Source organism: Equus caballus, chromosome 20 (assembly GCF_041296265.1).
Source record: "Equus caballus isolate H_3958 breed thoroughbred chromosome 20, TB-T2T, whole genome shotgun sequence".
Lineage (NCBI taxonomy): Eukaryota > Metazoa > Chordata > Mammalia > Perissodactyla > Equidae > Equus > Equus caballus.
Window position 1 is genome coordinate 52,792,622 of NC_091703.1, and position 21,170 is coordinate 52,813,791.

Below are 21,170 nucleotides of genomic sequence, written 5' to 3' on the forward strand. Positions count from 1 at the left end.
GTCTTAAAGTTTATAAATTCGTTTGAGATCTTTAAGGCTGAAAGGTATCATAAAGATATAATATGCTTAGAGTTACATTTTTCAATCCAATTGCTCAATCCTTTTTGTGAAAACATTGTCTTTCCTCATCAATTTTGCAGAGCTAACTAAAACTTCCTTTTTCAGAAACATCTTTTCCTTCATCTCGTCAGAGTCCCAAAATAAATAAAATGCCCAGAAAAATGGAAATAAATAAGCCAAGACTCAAATAAATGATAGGCGCCCAAGATAAATGCAGTTTATACTCTTTAAAACCTATATGCATCAAAATTATGGTCAATAAACTCTTGCAAACAATGAACCGCAGAGTACAGATGTTCAACATGAAATCGTTTGCTGCAGTTTTCCTTTGACAAACGTCCTTATTGTTCCCATCTTTGGAGGAATACAAAGCAGCATTTAATCGAAATGTGTCCGTGGAGCACAGTGAGTCTGCCTCGTAGAACAGCCGTCAAACTGCCTAATGGAAAGTGCTTTAGCTCCAAATGGGTTTGCTTTTGTGTTAAATACCAGCTTGCCTCAGAGATCTCTACAAAGATTCCCATATATATCTATGATATTCTCAGATTTGAAGCATATGTGCCCCAAAGCTGAGGCAGTTGCTGCCAAGTACAGTACATTACTCCAGGGTTCATCCCATCCCTGCAATGGCAAAGTGTAAAATACAGAAATGCCATTGACAGGCTCCCTGATCAAGCTGGTGTAAACAATGGGTTGAGATGGGCTGTTGGATTTGAAGCAAGATTGAAATTGATTACACGGCTACCAGGGACTGCTACCTGAATGTGTGTCTGCAGGAAGTGTGGTTTCTAAAATACCTTTTCAGCCTCAATTCTCCCCTCAACTATCCCTCTCACCCCAGCCATACACACTACCAAACTATTAGTCCATTAATGTTGAGACTTTATTTTTTAAATATTAAGAACATATTTTTTCCTACAGCTAGAATCTATAATTAAATACCAAAGGATCTAAAGGGCCCTTAAATAATAATCTTTGAGGGAATAAATCCACTTTTTGTTAATAGATTATAGCATATTTTTACCAAGGAGGATCTCCCGAGACAAAAGAACATGAAGTTAAATTGTAGAATGAACAATTTAGACTAGACATATATAGTTTGTTGTTGCTGTTTTTTCTTCTCCAGAAAACATTGAGAATAAGTTAGGTATTCCATCCCAAATGGTTTTGGTTCCATTCTTTCTGAAGTTAAGGAGAACTATTTCATGATGGCTTCAAGAGATACTTTCAATCATATAAAATAGGGTGTTTTGGTGATGCGGGCATTCTAAAGACAGAAAACTACACAAAATTTTTTCCCTACTTTATGATACCAAAAAAAAATGTGTGCATAGAAGACAACCTCAGCTCATTCCTCATACTTTCCTACTGAATCTTCCAGAGAGGACAATAGTGACAAAACAGATCATACAAAACAGACCATACCAACCTAAAATTGTCAGTGATTCATTGGTAAGGAATCTGTTTTTCAACATGTCACCAACAAGTTTCAAAGGGTGCTGTATTACCATGACAGCAGTAACTCTGCATAAATGGCCAATACTTCAAACCATATTTCTAGAAAGAGGGGTTGGCAAAAGTAACCAGATTGCTTGCTTCTTTCCCCATTATGATATGCAAATATCCTGGTCATAAGAAACGCTTGTACCTAAAACATAATTGCTATTCTCTTTTTTTGTTTGTTTTACCAATACTAAAGGATATATTTATAATCTTTATTTACTATGCATATTTTGAAAACATTTATTATTTTCAAACCACAACTGAGCTAATATTTAAGAAAGTCTTTCTAATCTAAAACAGCAGTACAATGCTTAGTTCAGAGGTTTACTTTGATCTAGCTCCTGGTTCGAATTATTCAGAAATTCTGAATTCATGCAGACAAGGTAAATCCATTGGTTCTATTCTTCTAGACTGCCCTGTAAAGCTTTGTGAAAAGGGCTGTCTGGGTTAGAGGTTTGGGGAGTGGCAGTGGATGCTCTCCTTTATGAGAATATTATTCATGACCTATCTTAAAAATAATTTGTAATCAGTTTGAATTCTCGGCACCCTTTCCTAATTTTCTCACTGTAATTGGTTAGAGGGATTAAGGGGACTTAACAGGTCCACTTTTCCAGACTGTGATAATCTCTGGCCCGCTATTGGAATATAGGAGTTGATTTCAGAATGCCCCAGTGGACCCTCTGTTCTGGATTGTATTAAGTTGATACAAAAGAAATTTCTCTTCACTTCAGAGTGAACCCCGGAATTAAACTGTGATTGTGTGTGACTAGGAGTCCCTCAAATGAGAGGGATGTACACAATCCCACCCATAACAGGAGGGAGAATCCTTGGGTGCTTTGATGACCAAGAGGACACTCTTTGAGACAAGACCCCCCTGTGCATGGAGCATTGAGGATCTCAGGAAAGATCCGCGTGCTGGGAGATGTCCTCCTGGACTGCACACATACAGGAGGCCTCTAGTAGGGACACGGTTAATCATTTGTGTGGGGGACTAGATTGGGGGCAGATAAGAACAGAAAGCCCTTTTGACACTCTGAAACACAAATTGGAATGATCATAAACCAGAAACCGATCATTCCTGTTGTCTTCAAACTTTCATCACACATATGAAAAGACCTCTGTCTTAAGTTGGCCCAAAAGCCAGTTCCTACTTACCTTTTTCTGTTTCTCCTCATCAAAACTCTTGTCTTTTTCTCCTCCTCTAATCTTTTCCATTTCAGTAAATAACATCAATATCCACCCAATACATCAAGGTCAAAATCCAAAAGTCAGCCTTAAGTCCTTGTTTCCTTTATTCCCACTACATGCTGTTGATGTTAGTTCTAAAAGATGCTCTGAATCCCCACACTTTGATCTCCACCATCATCTCTTGCCTGGCCTGCTGCGATCACTTCTCAACTGGACTGCTAGGTTCACTCTTGTTCTTCTCTATCCCACCCTCCACGGAACAGGGTAGTCTTCTAAACATGTAAGGCAGAGCTTCTCACGGCCTGCTTACAGCCCTCCAACGGCTTTGCCTGTCATGAGAGTAGAGTCCAAACTCACCTCTGTTGTCGGGCTCCAGCCCACCCCTCTGACTTCACTTCTTCCCTTTAACTCCCTCAGTCACTAGACTCCTTTGCCTGCTTTCTGCTTCTCAAACATATTCTCCTTAAAATATTTTCTGTGGATCACATTTTGAGCTGTTTTAAAGCATAATGATTGAACTATTTCATAATAAAATAATGTGCACTTTTAAAGCTCCAAATCAAAGACAAGACAAACCAGTTGCAGTGCCAGGACTAACCCTTGGGGATTCTGAGTTCCTAACCTGTCACAGCCCACTGGGGCGGGGGGCGGAGGGAGTCTTCTTATATCTTTGAGTAGGTTGTATTTCAAGAGGATTTTTTGGTTTTTGTTTGGAGTTTTTTTGTCAGATAGTCAGAATTCAGAACTTAGGAACCATTTTTCCTATAAAAACCATGTCGTACCTGCTTGTTTCTTCCCAGGCCGGGCCCTCAAACACACATTCCTGGGCCTCTCTGAGGGATATGTAATCAAACTGTCCTGGGCCAAGGCCTAAGAGTCTGCACTTTAAATGATACCTATTTTGATTTTCATGTGCACAAGCTCCAGGGAATGTAAATGAAGCGAGCAGTGGTACTGGCATTGAGCTGGAAGGTAAGAGAGGGCAAAGAAAGATGGAGAGGGGACAGTGAACTCTGAGGGCCTGCTCTGTGCCAGGTGCTTTGCTTTTGCCATCACATTTATTCTTCATCACATTGAGAGTGAGTTTTTCTGTTTCCCCATAGAAACTACTTTGTACATGTGAATTGCTCCCTGGGCCAGTCCATGACACTGTCCCGGAGAATCTTTTGTCTTCAGAGGGCTGAGTAGTGCATAGCAAGCTGGGATTTGAGACCCAGCTGAAGTGTCCATGCCCTTTCCCTTACACCATATTGAGGAGATGGGTATGAACAAAATGCTCCTTCATCACGCAGGGGAAGGGAGAGGAGGAGGTCGTTCCCTAGGTGTTTACTGCCAGCTCAATCTTCCCTTTCACAGACACTGGCATTGTAGACTGGGATGAGAGAGATTTCTTCCAAATCATGGAAGATACTGAGTATTACCAACCTTGCTGTGAATTCCTAATGGTCGCAAGCATCTTCTGTCCAGAGGCAGTAGTAACAGGTCGCTGAATGTCACAGATGCCTACCTTTCAGAACGGAGTCTGATGTCCCTTCCAGGGAAATAGAAACAGCCCACGGCTCTGAGGGGGTGCCCAAGGACTCTACTCTCCGATTCTGGAAATAGGGAAAAAGAAAGAAAGAAAGAAAGAAAAAGATGGATTCAGAAGAGAATTTGGGGAAGTTATCTAAAAAAAAGAGAATTCAGATAGAATCTTTTATAAAGGACATATTCAATAGAAATAATAAGCAAAGGATATAAAATGATAAAAAAAATTTTCTCTTGTTAAGAATAATCAAATTTAGCTTAATGACAGAAGAGAAGGGAGATTACTGCAGGAAAAATTGGGGCAGAGCAGTGGAGAGGAGTAAGGAAGCTGAGTTTATAGGAGAGAAGAGTGGCATTATGTGCTAAGGTTAATAAGGAAGGAAAGATCAGGAGAAGAAAACACGAGAGAGTCAAGTGAGGACCAGACTAGATCCAAAGTGACAGGTTTCCAAGAGTGGACCTCAGTTCCATGGCCTTCTGCCCTTCACAAAAAGTAATTTTTTCAAAAAAAATTATTTTTAAAATAAAGAGTGGAAAGCTGATTTAACTATCATATCTCACTTTTTTTTCCCTCGACTTTAGTAAATATAGAAACCATAAAATAGAATCAGAGGCTGTGGACACTGAAATTAGAATTAAGCACAGAAGCCTCTTATTGATGATTTACTTAACACATACAAGAGAAATCATTAAAAATAACATAAAACTATGATGCAGATGTGATGGCATAAAATTCCTTCATTAGCATATGAAATTACTTCTTCAAATATAGATACACTTCTTTGAGAAGGCTAGATTTCTGAGAAGATATGAGAGATCTCCTTCAAGAATTTTCTTGGGGAGGAAAAGTATCAGAATTATATTTTTACCCTTAATTAAATTCTGGACATTCATAGAAAGTGGGAGGAAAGCAGGCTGTGACATGGAAGGAAAATGACAAGAGTCACAAGAATTTCGAAGTGCAGCAAATGTCACACAGTGGGCATTCTGTAAATGTGTATCAGCATGATGAAATCTAAAATGTGCTGAACACAGCATGCTACCTGGCTCGAAAGAAAGACTGTTACCTGTGAACAAGTTACCTGCTTATCCAGAAAAACCAGTTGTGGTTGTACTGGAAGTTCTTTTCCTACTTCTCCATCTGAAGGCTGGACCAGGACTGAAAGAGCATAGGGCCGAATATATATCAAGTTCCCAGTTTTAAAGCTGCTTGTATTTCTGGCACATGTTAAAAAAAAAAAAAAAAGAATGCACCCATAAGATTACAAATATCACTGCAGTGGCTATTTTCCATAAGACATTATTACCAGTGGAAATATTCACATTCGCCTTTGTTTCTAGAACTTAGTAATACACTGTATCGCCAACATAATCTTATAACCCAAGAATAGTTTTATATTTGTTTTATATGTTTGCTTAGACAAAGTAAAGGACGGACTGGGTGTATGTTTGTGTGATGACAGAGGAGAAGCACAAATTATGAAGTTAGATTTTTAACACAGTTTATTAACATCGGGCCCAAAAAAAGCCTCAGAGAGGGAACTTAGACTAAAATAGTTAGAAGGTGGGATATGTTCAGTAGTATGCTAGTAAACCAGCTCTCCCCGAAAAGGCCCTGATTTGTAGAGTTTTCCAGTTTCCAGGGCACACAAACTCCCATCAGGGCTGATTCTGTGGTACCAAGATGACGTCGCTGAAAAGAATTGGGAAGAGATGCATGAGAGCAAGCTCCCGCACACCACTGTTGTTCAGGGAACAGCTCACTGAATCCTACAACCACCTTTTCATATTTACATTCTCCACGGTGTGCTTGCACTAAATAGGTTCAATCACTGTGGGATTAATTGATTAATTTATTTTAATTGAAGGAAAGCCTTAGGGAAAATAATACTTACAATTAATATAAGCCAAGCACTTACGGTGTACCAGGTACTATTCTAAGCTTTCCACGTATGAACCTATTGCATCCTTAAAATGACACTATGAGGTAGGTATTCTGACTCACATATGAAGAAACTGATGTCCAAAAGGGCTGAAGGAACTTGCCAAAGGTATTACAAATAGTAAGTGTGTGGCCAAGGTGTCGAGCAGTTAACCAACGAGCTGTACTGTTTTCACCACTTTCAAGCACATTAATTGCTGATGAGACTTAGCAATAAAATGAAATAAATAGAAAAGAAAAGAAAATGGTTATATAGTTCATGATACCTGAAAAGATCTTTTTCCCAGAGCTTTGGTATTTTTGATGAGCAAGATACCTTTATTAAAACAACATTATAGATTATATATCTATTGTCCCATTAGCCTATTGTGTATTACACATCATAGCATGCAACTGATTTTTAGCACTTGAACGGAGATGTGGAGACATCATATATCACATATATTGCCCTAACATAGAGCATCTCTTGGTGACTTATACCCAAAACAGCCCAGGTCAGGTCTAACAACGCTTTGATTTAAAACAAACAAGCAAAAAAGTAGCTTACCCTGCCCTCAATTAAATGCTTATGAGTCAACTATTTTATTCTCAAGCCTTTTATTTTTTTTCTTATGTGAGAAGAAAAGGATAAAATATTTATTTAACATGGAGGGTTGATGTCAAGTAAAGGTGACAATTAGTCCTCAAAAGAGGAAACAGTGGAAGAGCAAATAGAGTGGATCACGAACTATGAAGTTTCTATAGGAAGCAATTTCTATCTCCCCTGAGAATCCTGGGAAATGGGGGCAGAGTGGGCATATGCGGTCCTAAGGATCCCCTTCGGTCATCTACCACCTAAGGTCCTGACCTCTCAGCTAGAATCACTCACTGGGAATGCAACCTACACTAGCCTAATCACCAATTATTAGTTTCCTTAGCCTGAGAGCGTAAGGCTTCTTTTTTCTTTTTTTTTTAAATGGAACAATTTAAATCAGATTTTTTAAATCCGTGCTATTAATTCTATCTTTCTATGGGTCATAGGCTACTGGAAAATCTAACATTGTTACCAGATCCTGTTTCTCTCCTACCCTATTTCTTCAGTGCTTTGTGATGTGGGACAGGATGCAGGCTAGCAGCGTGGGTTACAGAAACTGAAAGACTCTCAAGGATCCTGACATAAGCACATTGATGTCTAGAGACGAGGGGATGGGAACTGACGGCCTGAACCCCCACTGAAAGGGCTTCGCTGACACACTTTAAAGTTTATTGTGAGCAAACATCTCTTATTAAATGTAAACAGCATCGCACTGGAGGTCAGAGACTTGCTGCTGGAGCATATCCCAAGGTAATACCACTTTAAGCTCCACATAAACTCTTAAGCAGTTTCTATCCTAAAACCTGACCGTAGGTGGTACAGTTTTTTACGATATGTTATAATAGTGCAATAAATCTGTTAGCTTAAAATCGAATCTCCGTGGCCTTTTAGAGAAATCATCATTAAATGCAGGGTCCTGTTAATGATGCCATCGAAGTGAAATTGTTTAATCTGCTAAGGGGGTGAAAGGTCACCAAATGAATTTTTTATAATACATCAACTTGACACTCAATAGGGAAAACTGTAATAGATAAAGGCAAAGGAAAAGGGCACTGTCTTCTTCTGATAGGTCAATAGCAGCCAAGAGAGTCACTCATCCACTTTCCTTTCACGATGGGGCTCCTTTTGCATTTAATATGGACACCCAATTAATACCTCAGCACCACAGACAACCTCATTTTAGGTGACTTATAGCAATTTCTCCCCCTTCCCTGAAATGAAAGTGATCACAATACATCATAGCATTGTGCGAATTAACGTTAATTGATTCAAGTTACCAAGCAATGATGGGCCACTTATATAATCTAGGCGTTATTGGGTGCTAGAAGGGATGGAGGGAAGATTAGATTCCAGTGTCCGTTGCTGTGACGACGGGAGTCACCTGATGCCTTGTTAGACAGTTGTAAGGTTCTATTGCTGGCCCCAGTGGGGTCGTCAGTAAACTGGAGTGATGTCCAAACATCATTATACGCTGCTCCGATATTAAAGCAAAGGGATTAGCAACTTATTGCAAGCAACCTGGATTTGTCATTGTGCTGTCGTTATCCAATTTCCAAGCACTAATGTGACTGTAGCCTGCAGGCAGGAGGACCCACAGCCAAACTTTAAAAAATGGGGGAGGAAAGTTCCCTCCAACCCTCCCAGTTTTAACCACCAGCCAACAGCGTCCAATACCCAGTCAGGTATGTGAAAGAATCTTTTTTTCCCTTCCATGCTTAAGTGTGGTTAAAAGAGAAAGATCAAGAGATTAAAGAAATGTCCCAGTTTAGAGATCACCACTATTCACTCCGAGTCTTGCTTTTCGATCTGCCACATCTGAAATGCTCACCCTGTGGAGGAGGCGATTATTTCTATCTGCATAGCAAACCCAGCAAACAAACAAACAAATAAATGCTATCAATGAAAGCCGACTGTGGGCGGGACCTCTGGCGGTAGGTGAGGGAGTGTGGGGGTTACAGGTACTTCCTCAGTCCCTCTTTAGCATTCATCTCCTGAAAGCTACTAAGACAGGTTCCTGTAAAAGAGCCCGATGTTTTGATTAAACGTTCCAGGGTGTCCCACGCATTTTCAATCACTCTTGTTTTCAATAAGCTAGATAGGGCAGAATCTACGTGCGCAATTAGGGGACTTGAATTCCAAGGGAATTTGAGAGATTCTATATCCTGGAAGAAGAAAGTAAGTTCTCTAGTCAATTCACTTTAACATATGTTAACCCTCCTACTATATACAAACATCATTCAAGGCACTTGGAGATACAAAAAGATAAACAGAACACGGTGACCTCTGTCCCTCAGGAACATTCTTCCATATAGTTTGTAGGGCAAGAATGACTTTCCTGGTTATCTTTCAGAGTTGGCAAATACCATTTTATTTGTTTCATAGTCCCTATGCTCCCTATTAAACCTAGCCAGATGTCCTCAGTGACTGCAACTCCAAAGAGGGAAGAAATGTCTTATGACCCAACGGTTCCCTTCTGACACGATAGCATAGTGGTGCCAATCCTGGCACATTGTAAGCACCCAATAGCTGTTACTATAGTAATACTATGACAAGTCAGTACCCAACACTCTCTTCCTCTGCAATTAGGTCACTAAACGCCTCTGGAAACCCACCACCTATCTTGGCCCGGCCAACTTCAAGTTCTGGTATACTCCTCAATCGGTGTGCTTACTGCTATGCTCTAATACTTATCATTAAACTCTTGTGGTTCTTCAAACTATTCATTTCAAAATGAGATTTGAGTAACCCTAAGTGTAGGTTGCAGTGCGCCAGCAGTGTACAAAGACACAGAGTAAAAAACACAGCACATCTTCCAACAAGGTCAATTCAGGGTGAAAACCTAAGCATTCTAGTTGGCAAATCATTTAAAATAATATGTTATAATAAATATAGCATGAATAATTTATCTGGGTCAATGGTAATTCTGAATACATTTTTTTAAGATCATATACAAAATATTCAAAATTTCATGTTTGTATTGGTGTGCTGTAGCAGTCATAGTCTGACCAGGAAAACAGGAATCACTCAAGATCTTTTTTACGGAAGAAATTTAATACAGGACATTGGTTACACAGGAGTATTTGAATAGTAGAGAAGCCAAGCAGGTTACATTTCCCTATTCACAACAAATATATAATGATTTTTTTTTTTTTTTTTGGTGAGGAAGATTGGCCCTGAGCTAACCTCCATTGCCAATCTTCCTCCTTTTGCTTGAGGAAGTTTGTCCCTGAGCTAAAATGTGTGCCACTGTTCCTCTACTTTGTATGTGGGATGCTGCTACAGCATGGCTTGATGAGCAGTGTATAGGTCTGCCCCTGGGATCTGAACCTGTGAACCCTGGCCCACCGAAGCAGAGCATGCACACTTAACCACTCCGCCACCATGCTGGCCCCTAGAATGATCATTTGTTCTGCATGACATTGTGCTTAGGTACTCTTGGAAATATAATAGAAGGTTGAAGTCTTGACCACCTAATGAATATTATACAGATAGAAATAACATTTAAGTTAATTTCATGAAAAACTAGATTAATGGTTAAGCAGCTTCATATTGAATTAATGATTTCTTTGTAACAGATATAGAATAATGAGATTTAATATAACATATTAAATAATTGCATAACTTTTTTTGCCTATTGATTAATTTTAAAATCTCTAGATTTCCACATGAGCCACAATTATAATTTTTTGGACATAATAACTGTTCAATTAATGTTTGGGAAATGAAAAACATTGAAATGTAAGCTTTCAGGAGGCTTTATTATATTTACCTACAACTTCACCATTTGTACATAAATCTTAAATTACTTGATTTTGAGGTGGTGCCGTTCAATTTTGGAATTACAATTACATATCCATGTGGGTGGGGAACTGTTGGATACAGATGTGTTGATGGCAGCAATAGATCACAATTAACATCCTGTTTATAAGGAAATAGTGGAAAAAATATAAACTGCAGAAGTAGAATCCAAGATTTAGTGGTCTGGGGCCATTCAGTATAAGAACAGTGGTCCCTATGGGCGTCACTGCAGAAACAGGGCTGTGAAATAAATGCTAGTTTTAATGATGACCATGAATCATCAATAATAATGTGAATGGTATGTTATTCCCCACTTAATAAGGCTGGATAATATTTTTTTTGTTTAAGCGATGAAGGCTTTTAAAAAGTGTAGTGATAAAAGGAACAATTTTTAATTAAGTGGAAAGTTTGCTTATACAGAGCATCCCATTTTCCCACAAAGCCACGTATATGAAATACCATTATGACAACTTTGCTATCCACCTCACTCAACAAAATAGTGAATTTGTATTAGAGTGAAAAGAAAAAAAGGTGCAGAAATAGTCTTCAACAGCAAAGCTATGGTTTTGCCATGAGGGAGGAAAGAGACAAGCTGCAGTACAGGAATCTCTTTCAGGATGATCCTGCCACTCTTAGGAAGAACATCCTCTTGTGTTGACAGAATGATTCTGTCCTTGATACTCCAAACAGTTGCTTCCTAGAAAGCAGGTACCCAGGGGGCATGGAGAAGTTGCACAAGAGAAGATGCTAAATAAACCGAGTGCCAGTAGACTTGTCTCACCAATTGTCTCTCCCAGTTTTCTTCTCTATTCCAAGTCAGGGTGCTCCTTACCCAGAGCAAGGGAACTTAAAAAGATACTAATGCGATGGGAACACACACACAGGTATGCACTCCCATAGTGTCATGCCCACCCTCACAGTAACTGTTTTCAGGGCCCAAGGTCCGGGGCAATGTCACAAACAAAGACCTTTATGTGAGATAGCATGTTAGTTTTCTGTTGCTGCATCACAAATTACCACAAACTTAGTGGCTTAAAATAGCACAAATTTATTATCTCCAGGATGTGGGTCAAGATTCCAGAAAGGCATGGGTGGGTTCACTGCTTCTGTGGGGCTCTCAGGAAGAATTCACTTCAACAACTGTTCAGATTGTTGGTAGGATTCATGTCCTTGTGGCTGTAGAATTGAGGTCCCTGCTTCCTTGCTGGCTGTCAGCTAAGGTCCACTCTCTACTCATAGAGTACACCCACAAGTCTTCTCATGCAGCCCCTTCAGTCTTAAAAGCAGAGACACTCAAGTCCTCACATGTTAGATCTCTCTGCTTTCCTTTTCTGTCTTCTTCTGCCACAGCAGGAGAAAGCTCTCCTCGTTTAAGGGCTCATGTGTTTGACTGGGCCCATCTTGATAATCCTGGATATTTTCTCTATCCTAATGTCAGCTGTGCAACATAACAGTGTATTCGTAGAAGTGCTCTCTCATCTTATTCGTAGGTTCCTGGGGTTAGGGCAGTACATCTTTGGGAGGTCATGTTAGAAATTCTGCCAACCACAAATAACTTTGGCATTTCAATAACTAAACTTCCATAAAAGATACAGACATATTTCATTTTACCGTATGACAAAGAATATTATTTAGAGGGTTTTTTTCTTTTTAATGAAGCCGGAGAAAGGGAGGGAGAAGAAGAGAAATGAGGGGGAAAAAATTAAAGAGAGCAAAAATTAACTTTCTATTGAAAGGAAGGGAAGCAATATAAAATGTATCCTGCTAGGATTCCAGAAAAAAGACAGAATATAGAAATAAGACCCCCATGGGAAACCCCCAGTTTAAAAAGGGCAGATTGAAACTATGTTTATCTCTGTTCCCTCAACTTCACTGAAATTACTTAAAAGAGTAAAAATGGTGCCAATCAACAAGGATAAAGAAGGCAGGAGAGGAGAAGACAACTGACAACAGAGGTCAACCAAGCTTTGCAAGATGGAAAACAGGTGCACGGAATTAACTTAGCCAAGCAAAGGAAGCTGAAATCCAGATGCCCCTAGAGAAGGATAAAGATAAGGAGAGGACAATTCACTGTGCATTATTTACTTAAAGTGTAGACAGCACACCATTTCTCCCCACAAAGCAGAAGTTGGTAGCTTTTCGAAAGCAGGTGAAAAGTAAATGTCCAATATGGCCTCAATTTGTTGAAATGCATGCAACCCCACTAAATTCACAAGAGTGAACCTCTCAGGAACATCTTTGGTGCTTTTCACTGAGAGGCCTGCGTCTCTAGACTAATTTCTGCTGTCTCAAGGTCAATTCATTAGCTTGTCAATGGCTCTCCAGTGAGTTCAATGGAAGTCCCAACTGACACTGATCAAAGTTGAAGGAAACAAGACTAGCCTTGGGGCCTGCACAGGGCTTCAGGGTTGTTTACCCTGCTGAGTAATTCTTAGGACCATGGGAAACATTGCTAATTCTCATTCAGTCCCTTAGGACATGGCATTTCTCAGTCTGCAGAGACTTATTCAGATATACTTAAGAAGCAGCCTTTCCTTATCTTCAGAAGATTTGCTTTTGGCCTCTTGTCTAGAAAATCTCTCTTAAAATACTAGAGAAACAGAGAGAGATGAGGGATATAAGACATCCCAACAGAAAATCGATGGTATAATACACATGCTCAGCAGTTTCTCATTAAATCAGAAACATCTGAGTCAAAAGTGAAAACTTGATGGCTATAAAGGATGGAGGACAATAAAGATGATCTTTTCTCTGAAGCTGTTTCGTTTCTTCACGATAGAATGATATCCCACACATGTATGTGTGTGTGCCTAAGCTTGTGCTGCGTCCACTCTCTGCTCGATTTCCTCTGCCTCACCTCCACTGCTTCTACTCTTTGACTTTTCTCTCCTTGTAGTTTAAGGCTAAATAGTCACTGAGTCTTTTTTGATATATAATATAAAAATCAGTCATTTTGGAATGATAACCTATTAGGAAAGCTCAGTACTGTAAAATTTAAATGAAATTTAGCAGTGGACTGGCCCTTTTTCTCTCTCGTCACCCATAAATATAATATACTTATCACAACTCAATAGGATCTCAATGAAATTGGGCCAAAGGAAAGAAAATATATTTAAACATGTGCTAAGATGCATCAGCATCGATTTGCAGATTTCTGATTGTTGTGTTACCATGCACAATATCAGAATAACATCAGTAACATGGTAAAGGTTTGGTGCTTGTTAAAAATATTCAAGATTTAATAGATTAGGAGCAATCATGTAACTAGGGATACTTTTAAATTCTAAGCTAACAATTCCCAAAGCCCTTCACATCAACCAGGATCCAAAAAAAGAAAAACTTGTTTGAGCTTTCTTTTCATATCTTCCATACATCTTAATGTCATGTATGGAAGAAGACCTATCTCCATTGTAAAGACAGGTAAAATACGATACAAAAACACTAGCTAAGTTTTCATTTGGGTATGTTGCTCTGTGTATAAAAAGGCAATCAACGTATTAGTCGAATATGCCTCAAAATGTAAAGGTGTCTTTTTTTGTTTTTACTTTTGATTTTATAGTGAAGCCCACATCAATTGGAGATGGTTGTATAGAAGGAACTAATACCCATGGAATCTTAATTGCTTATTTGTTAGCACCACCATAAATAAGATGAAAAAGCAGTGGCAGAATAATCTAAAGGAATATCAATTTGTAAAATTGTACCTAGTAATATAGCTCAGAATCTAAATAATTTTACCTATTTCAGAGACCCAATATCAACTCAAAATGTGCACCAGTGGTGGTGACATATTTATAAGTAATGTCCATGTTTGCCCATCTTGAGCCCTCTATAACCAAACAGCATGCGTTTGTGAGATGGTTAGTTTTATTTATGTTTCCTAAGCATTATGAGAAGATCAAATCGTCTTTCAGTCTGGGGCATCTTTTTCATTCCTTTGCATCTTCTAGAAAGTGGAGCTTGGGACTTGAAGAGTCTTGACCTCATGATAGAAGTCTTGACGAACTTGGGCTGGTCAACTCATCGCTTGGCTAACACAATCTCTAAAATTGAGAGTAATTTCAACTTGCCTTCCCTTCTTGTGTACTTCAAATACTTCTTCATTTACTAAGTGAAGGGAAATATTCAGGTAAATTTACTTTTTTTTAAAATTTTTTTTTCTTGTGATGAGAAATTGTTTTTTTTAAGATTGGCACCTAAGCTAACATCTGTTGCCAACCTTTTTTTTACCTTCTTCTTCTCCTTCTTCTCCCTAAAGCCCCCTAGTACATAGTTGTATATTCTAGTTGCAGGTCCTTCTAGTTGTGCTATGTGGGACACCGCCTCAGCATGGCCTGATGATTGGCACTAGGTCCATGCCCAGGATCCGAACTGGCGTAACCCTGGCCCGCCGAAGTGGAGCATGCGAACTTAACCACTTGCCCATGGGGCCAGCCCCATAAATTTATTTATGAATTGTGTATTGAACAGAAACCTGGTTGAGGACTTCAAAATATCAGCTTGTAGAGTCAGAATAACAGAGCACAAAGGACATCACAGATCCTACACAAGTCTGTGCCATAAACATAGCTGGCAGCAGTGATGTTCCTGCCTCACACAATTTGACAAAGACATCCTCTACAGGGCTTGATAATCCTCGGTTAATACCTCAGTTAATCCTGGATTAAGACCCAATCAGGGTCACTGTTTTTCCCTAGCAAACTCCTGGTCATGCCTCCAAAACTTTCCTAAATCTAAGTGCCTTCCCCTGTCCCTACAGGCAGAATTATTATCACCTCCCTCAGTACTCAAGTTTTAGCTCACAGCTCTATGAAACTGTGATAGGTAGTGACTTTGTCCCTTAAGGCAAAGATCATATCTGTTTCACCTCAGTAAACCCAGAATTTAGCCCACTGCTTAAATTCATTATGTACATAAAAGAATGAACAAATGAATAGAAAACAAGTTGTTTTAGAAAAATCTCTTTCTACATGCTTTTCACCTTGAGGTACCAAAATATAATGTCCTCAACCACCCAGGAAGTAGAATAATCATGAAGAATATGGATTTAATAAAGAACTTTAAAATTGAGAATGTAAGTTTATAAATGACTTTTTTAAGTTTTATTCTTATCTTAAGAAGCAGGCAGATTATGTGATTCAGCATAAGTAGATTGACATTTGCAATATTCACCCAAGAAATCAGTCCTCATTTGGATGTTATTATAACTAGTACTTACCCATATCCAATGACTCCCTTTGATTGAGTCACCATTAACCCCCCAATAGTCATATTCAGAACATTCTCTAGTAGTCCAGTCTGTTGAGCAGTGATGATCTGGTGAGCCAAATTCTGTAGTTTGTTGCTTGATAAAGATGGAATCGGTCCAGTGCTCTTTACTGTTGGCAGATCCCCAATTTCAATGACCATCACTTTTGAGATAGGTTCCGTAGTGGTTGGTGGTGGGACCCTATGTGAGCTCATTTCTATCATGAGAGGTCTACGTCGACCAGCTCTATAATGATTGGCACAAGTCACAGTTGGGCAATTGTGCTTTCTCTTTGTTCTACTGTCAGCAATGGCCTTTAAGGTTGCTTCATTGCCAGGCATCTCATGAGTAAATCTGATTTGGTCTTGGCCAATCTGCAGGAATTCAGTTAGTCTTTCAAAGAACATGACTTCCCAGCCTTTTTCTAGGATTGAAAACATCACAGTGAGGACCAAATGAAGGGAAGCATCTGAGCGTATTTCAACGGGCTCCTCTCCTTGTAGGACAACATATAAGAGGTTATCCATGATGCTGAAATAGTTGGAACCAATAGGCTCATCCAGCAATGAGGAAGTTGATTGAACTAGAGTGGGTGGAATGAAACTTCCCCCTAAGAAAACCTGGGGGCTCTGGAGTTCATGGTAGAATACAGCTAAGAGAAGCTTGGAAGTACTTTTGTTCCCCAATAGAAAAAAACGCAAAACTTGAGGAGTCTGATCCACAAAGCAGACCTTGGTGATTTCCCTGGTAGGTAAAATGGAATAGAAAGTAGATACAGATCCTGAAGTAGAGCAGGGAGTATTGGCATTTACACTACTAAAGGTGTCAACGAAACCGCTAGTCACAGATACAACTGGATATAGCTTGCGCATTGCCCAAGTGGCATCAGCATTGTCAAGAATTAAGATCACTTGGTCAGTCTGTTTGCAGATGTAGCCTTGTATCAGGGGTCGGTATACGCATTTCTGCTCTTCTCTAAATGTACCTATAAAATAAAGGAAAATAAACGAGACATATGAACCACAATCTCTCAAAGACGATTTGCAATCCCTCGCTCTTATCATCATCTATAAACTCATGAAATATTTATTCAACATTTAAGTGTGCTCGCTACTGAGAATGCAAGAAGTCTGGGGCAAAATGTGGAAAGATACATACAATAAATAACACCCGTTTAATATAATTTAAATGTATATCTTACATAATATATCCTATTTAAAATTAATGATGGATGCAATAGCTAAGTGTAAAACATATTGAATGAGTAAAATAATTAGGAAAAAAGAAGAAGAATTAAGGCCTCCATAATGGAAAAAGGATATGAGAGGAGGCGGTAATAATATTCGAGTCAATGGGAAAAGAAGTAGATTGAGGGGCTGGAACAGAGAATTTATGAAGATATATTAAAAATAAAGCGATATATTGTGACCAGATTGTGAAAGAGTTTGGATGTCAGACTATATAATTTTTTTCTCAAGCTTTCTCTTTTCTTTTTTATTCTTTTTCCCAAAGGCCCCCAGTACATAGTTGTATATTCTAGTTGTAGGTCCTTCTGGTTGTGCTATGTGGGATGCCGTCTCAACATGGCCTGATGAGTGGTGCGGTGTCTCCACCCAGGATCCGAACCAGCGAAACCCTGGGCCACCAAAGCAGAGCATGCAGACCCAACCACTCAACTATGGGGCCAGCCCCTCATGCTTTCTTTTTTTCTAAACATGAAAGTGAAAGAAATAGAAGAAGGGGAAAAGAAGACAGTAGTAATTTGAGGAGTTGTGACATTAAATAGAGCCCAAGTTGAGGATGATGGGAGCTAATGAAAACACTTAAAGAAACAGCGTTATCCAGTATTCCCAATCCATTATTCCCAATCCTCCTATCTATGAGCCTGGAGTAGTGCTTGTTCTGAATCCACAGGAATATTTTACCTTCCAAAAAAGAAAGAGTTCCATTGATTTAAAATTGATATTCACAAAATTGGCTTGTATTGTTTTCTGGATATTTTAATTTGCTTAGTACTAGTTCATTAAAGCAACTTAAGAATTGGAAGAATAAAAAATTGAACTGTTACGAATGCAGGATGTACTACATTTGAACATGATCTAGCCTCCTCCTACATCCTTCCTTCCATATGATATGATTAGGAAACTGCACCAAAGCTCCTATGATAAAAATACATTTAATTACCAAAATGTTGCTTCAGGAGTAGGGCTCATGGTTTACTTGAGCCTCAACAATAATATCAACAATAATAATGGTCAGAATTACAAGCTATATTGTAAAATATTTCAAACTGAATGATAATGAAATTTTAGCATTATCAAAATTTGTGGCATGCAGTGAAAACAGTGCTTTGAAGGAAATTGATAATGTTAAATGCTTAAATTACAAGAAAAGAATTATCTGATTGCAATGCCTTCCGGTACTACCTTACGAATTTAGAAAAAGAACAAAGCAAATGCAAAGTAAGTAGAAGCAAGGAAATAATAAATATAACAGTAGAAATCAATAAAATAGAAAACAAACAAAAACCTAGAGAAAGTGAAAAAAGCTAAAACGTGATTCCTGGAAAATATTGACAAATTGATTAACCCCTCACTAGACTGATCAAGATAAAAAGAAAAAGCACAAATCCTCGATTTCAGGAATGAAAGAAGGATTATTCCTGCAGATTCTACAGACCAAGGTAAAGAAACTGTTACAAACGAACTTTATGCCCACACGTTCAATGACTTAGATGAAATAGACAAATTCCTTGAAAACTGACACAAGATAAAAATAGAAAATTTGAAGTGCTCTGTCTCTTAAAGAAATTTAATTCAGTAAATTGAATACTGTTATTAATTTAAACAGAGATTTAATTATCAAATATTAAAAAATGGTCACTTTTACATAGTGTCTTTCTCCCTATGGTCATGTAATATGGAAGTGCTATTGTTAAATCAAGAATTGTCTTCAGGGTGGGCTCCGTGGCCGAGTGGTTAAGTTCGCGCGCTCCGCTGCGGCGGCCCAGGATTCGATCCTGGGCGCGGACATGGCACCACTCGTCAGGCCACGTTGAGGTGACGTCCCACATCCCACAACTAGAAGGACCTGCAACTAAGATATACAACTGTGTACAGGGGGGGTTTGGGGAGATAAAGCAGGAAAAAAAAAGAAAAAAAAAAGAATTGTCTTCAAAACATGGAAACCGTATGAAAGGAATTAATTGATCTTAATAGCCACGGAAATTGTGCTTCGAGATCCTGATGCACCAACCTCTACTGCAGGTATAGCCTTTTCAAATGAGATAGTTAGGTGGCCTTCCCTCGTGGAAAATCCTTGAATCACACTGGTTCCTCTTTTCTAAACTCTACAGCTCCCTCTCCTTCTTTTTACATACTTTTTTCCAGTCATGTTGATGCCATTGATTAATCATTCACATTCCACCCAGTTTTATAGATCCCTGACTTTGCTCTTCTTGCTTCTCATCCAGGACATACAATGTCTTTTAAAGTCACCTCTACAGATTGCTAAATTCTTGGAACTCTCCCTAAATAAAATAATCATTCTCTTAGTTGATGTGATTCTCAGTCTCTGCTTTTAAGTAACTATACGTACTTTGATAAATTACATAAACTTAGTAGGCTGTCCTTAAGAGATTATTTTTCAAGGCCAGGTACTATATCTCATATTTAAATTACCACAGGGCTTAACACACTATCTAAAACACAGTAGATGCTCCTTACTGTGTATTACTTGATTGATACATATTGATCTTTTCGAAACTCCTGTTTGTCAAATAATTTTTATCTATTCTTTGCCAGGTGTCTAGCTATAAGATTATTATTCTATAGCTGGAATACATTTTAAACCAAGTCATCACAACAATAACAGAGTACATTACAAAAGGTTATTGTGAGAATTGTCCCCTGAATTGATGCTAATGAATGAAAACTAAATACTGCGAGAAATCCAACTGTTTCACATGAAAACATAAGATTGAAATTATGGCTAATTATAGTCACATGAATTTTCTTCTGTTCTTGAATCACATACTTGATTTGTCCACGAAAAGATTCTGTTGTGGCAAAACATTTTTGTCTTGTTAATTCACTAATTTACTAAATAAATATATATGCAGGAATGTGAGTTTTTCTTTCTTTCTTTCTTTTGTGAGGAAGGTCAGCCCTGAGCTAACACCTGTTACCAACCTTCCTCTTTTTGCCTGAGGAAGACTGTCCATGAGCTAACATCTGTGCCAGTCTTCCTCTATTTCGTATGTGGGACACCGCCGCAGCATGGCTTGATGAGTGGTGTGTAGGTCCACACCCGGGCTCTGAACTCATGAACCACAGGCCTCTGTAGCAGAGGGCACAAACTCAACCACTCTGCCACTGGGCCGGCCCCATGGGCTTTTCTTTCTTTACTTCTATTCCTGATGGCAAGTATCTTCCAAAGCTAACATAACAAATAAATAAATATCAGAAAATAAATATATATATTTTTATTTATTCCCCCAGAAGATAGTCTCACAAAAATGCTGGACCTCCAGGACATCTCTGCCTTCAGGATCTAATGCTTCCTATTCTCTTATTCAGCAATGAGATTGGACGGAGCAGAGTATGACTGACTACCCATGTTGGAGATAGGATCTCAAGAGGGAGAATTGAAGGAGGAAGGATTGAAGGGTTTGAAGCAGGAAGGGTCAGAGAAGGTTTGAATGTGAGAGTTTGAGAGCACAGTTCCTGCTGAATATACGTGTTGCAGAGCACGTGTCCACTCTGGAACCTAGGACAGGCCCAGTGCCCATGAGCAAGCTCAGGAATAAGGTGATAGATGAGTAAGAAAAGTCACTCTCAAATCTTCATAACCTGTTGGAATTTTGTATGAGTTGGATTATAAACCCCAGAGACTGAGACAAGAAATCCAATAAACATTTACTGGGATTCCTTGTGCTTGCTTAACCTCTAACCGTAGAATATTTTGTTACTAACTATATCAACTCTCTCTTCAATGATAAGGAGTTGGTTATTATTGTTTTTGTTATTATTTTGTTATTACTAAGCACTGTGATGTGATTAAGGGTTAAATGCCAGGCACATATGGCTACTCAAATATGTGTCAATTACCTGCTTGTTTAAATTTAGTCAGTTACCTTCCTGATTTCAGAGTAACTAGTACCATGCCAATTACATGCATTGTTTTTATTCCTAATGTATTCCTTTTTCATGTTTTGAAGCTCTATGCATGAACATTTTACTATGAAAGGAACACATGCATTCTGATTTCTGAGACATTTGGTTGGAGACTTACTACGATGACCTTCATGAAGTCAATAATTAGTATCTCCT

At 38.7% G+C, this 21,170-nt stretch overlaps 1 protein-coding gene across 3 annotated transcripts in view; it reads right to left on the reverse strand.

The window, feature by feature from the left end:
- The window catches only part of PKHD1 (PKHD1 ciliary IPT domain containing fibrocystin/polyductin), a 414,787-nt gene that overhangs the window by 23,665 nt on the left and 369,952 nt on the right, over window positions 1-21,170 (reverse strand). For 2 of the 3 annotated variants that reach the window (XM_014734488.3, XM_070244730.1), the window contains 3 exons: window positions 15,811-16,825; window positions 5,361-5,496; window positions 4,259-4,346 (listed from right to left, as the gene is read on the reverse strand). In XM_014734488.3, the coding sequence (XP_014589974.3) occupies window positions 4,259-4,346; window positions 5,361-5,496; window positions 15,811-16,825 (1,239 nt within the window). Of the gene's footprint in view, window positions 1-4,258; window positions 4,347-5,360; window positions 5,497-15,810; window positions 16,826-21,170 lie in introns of those variants that run through there. The other variant, XR_002802305.2, reaches the window with a different exon arrangement.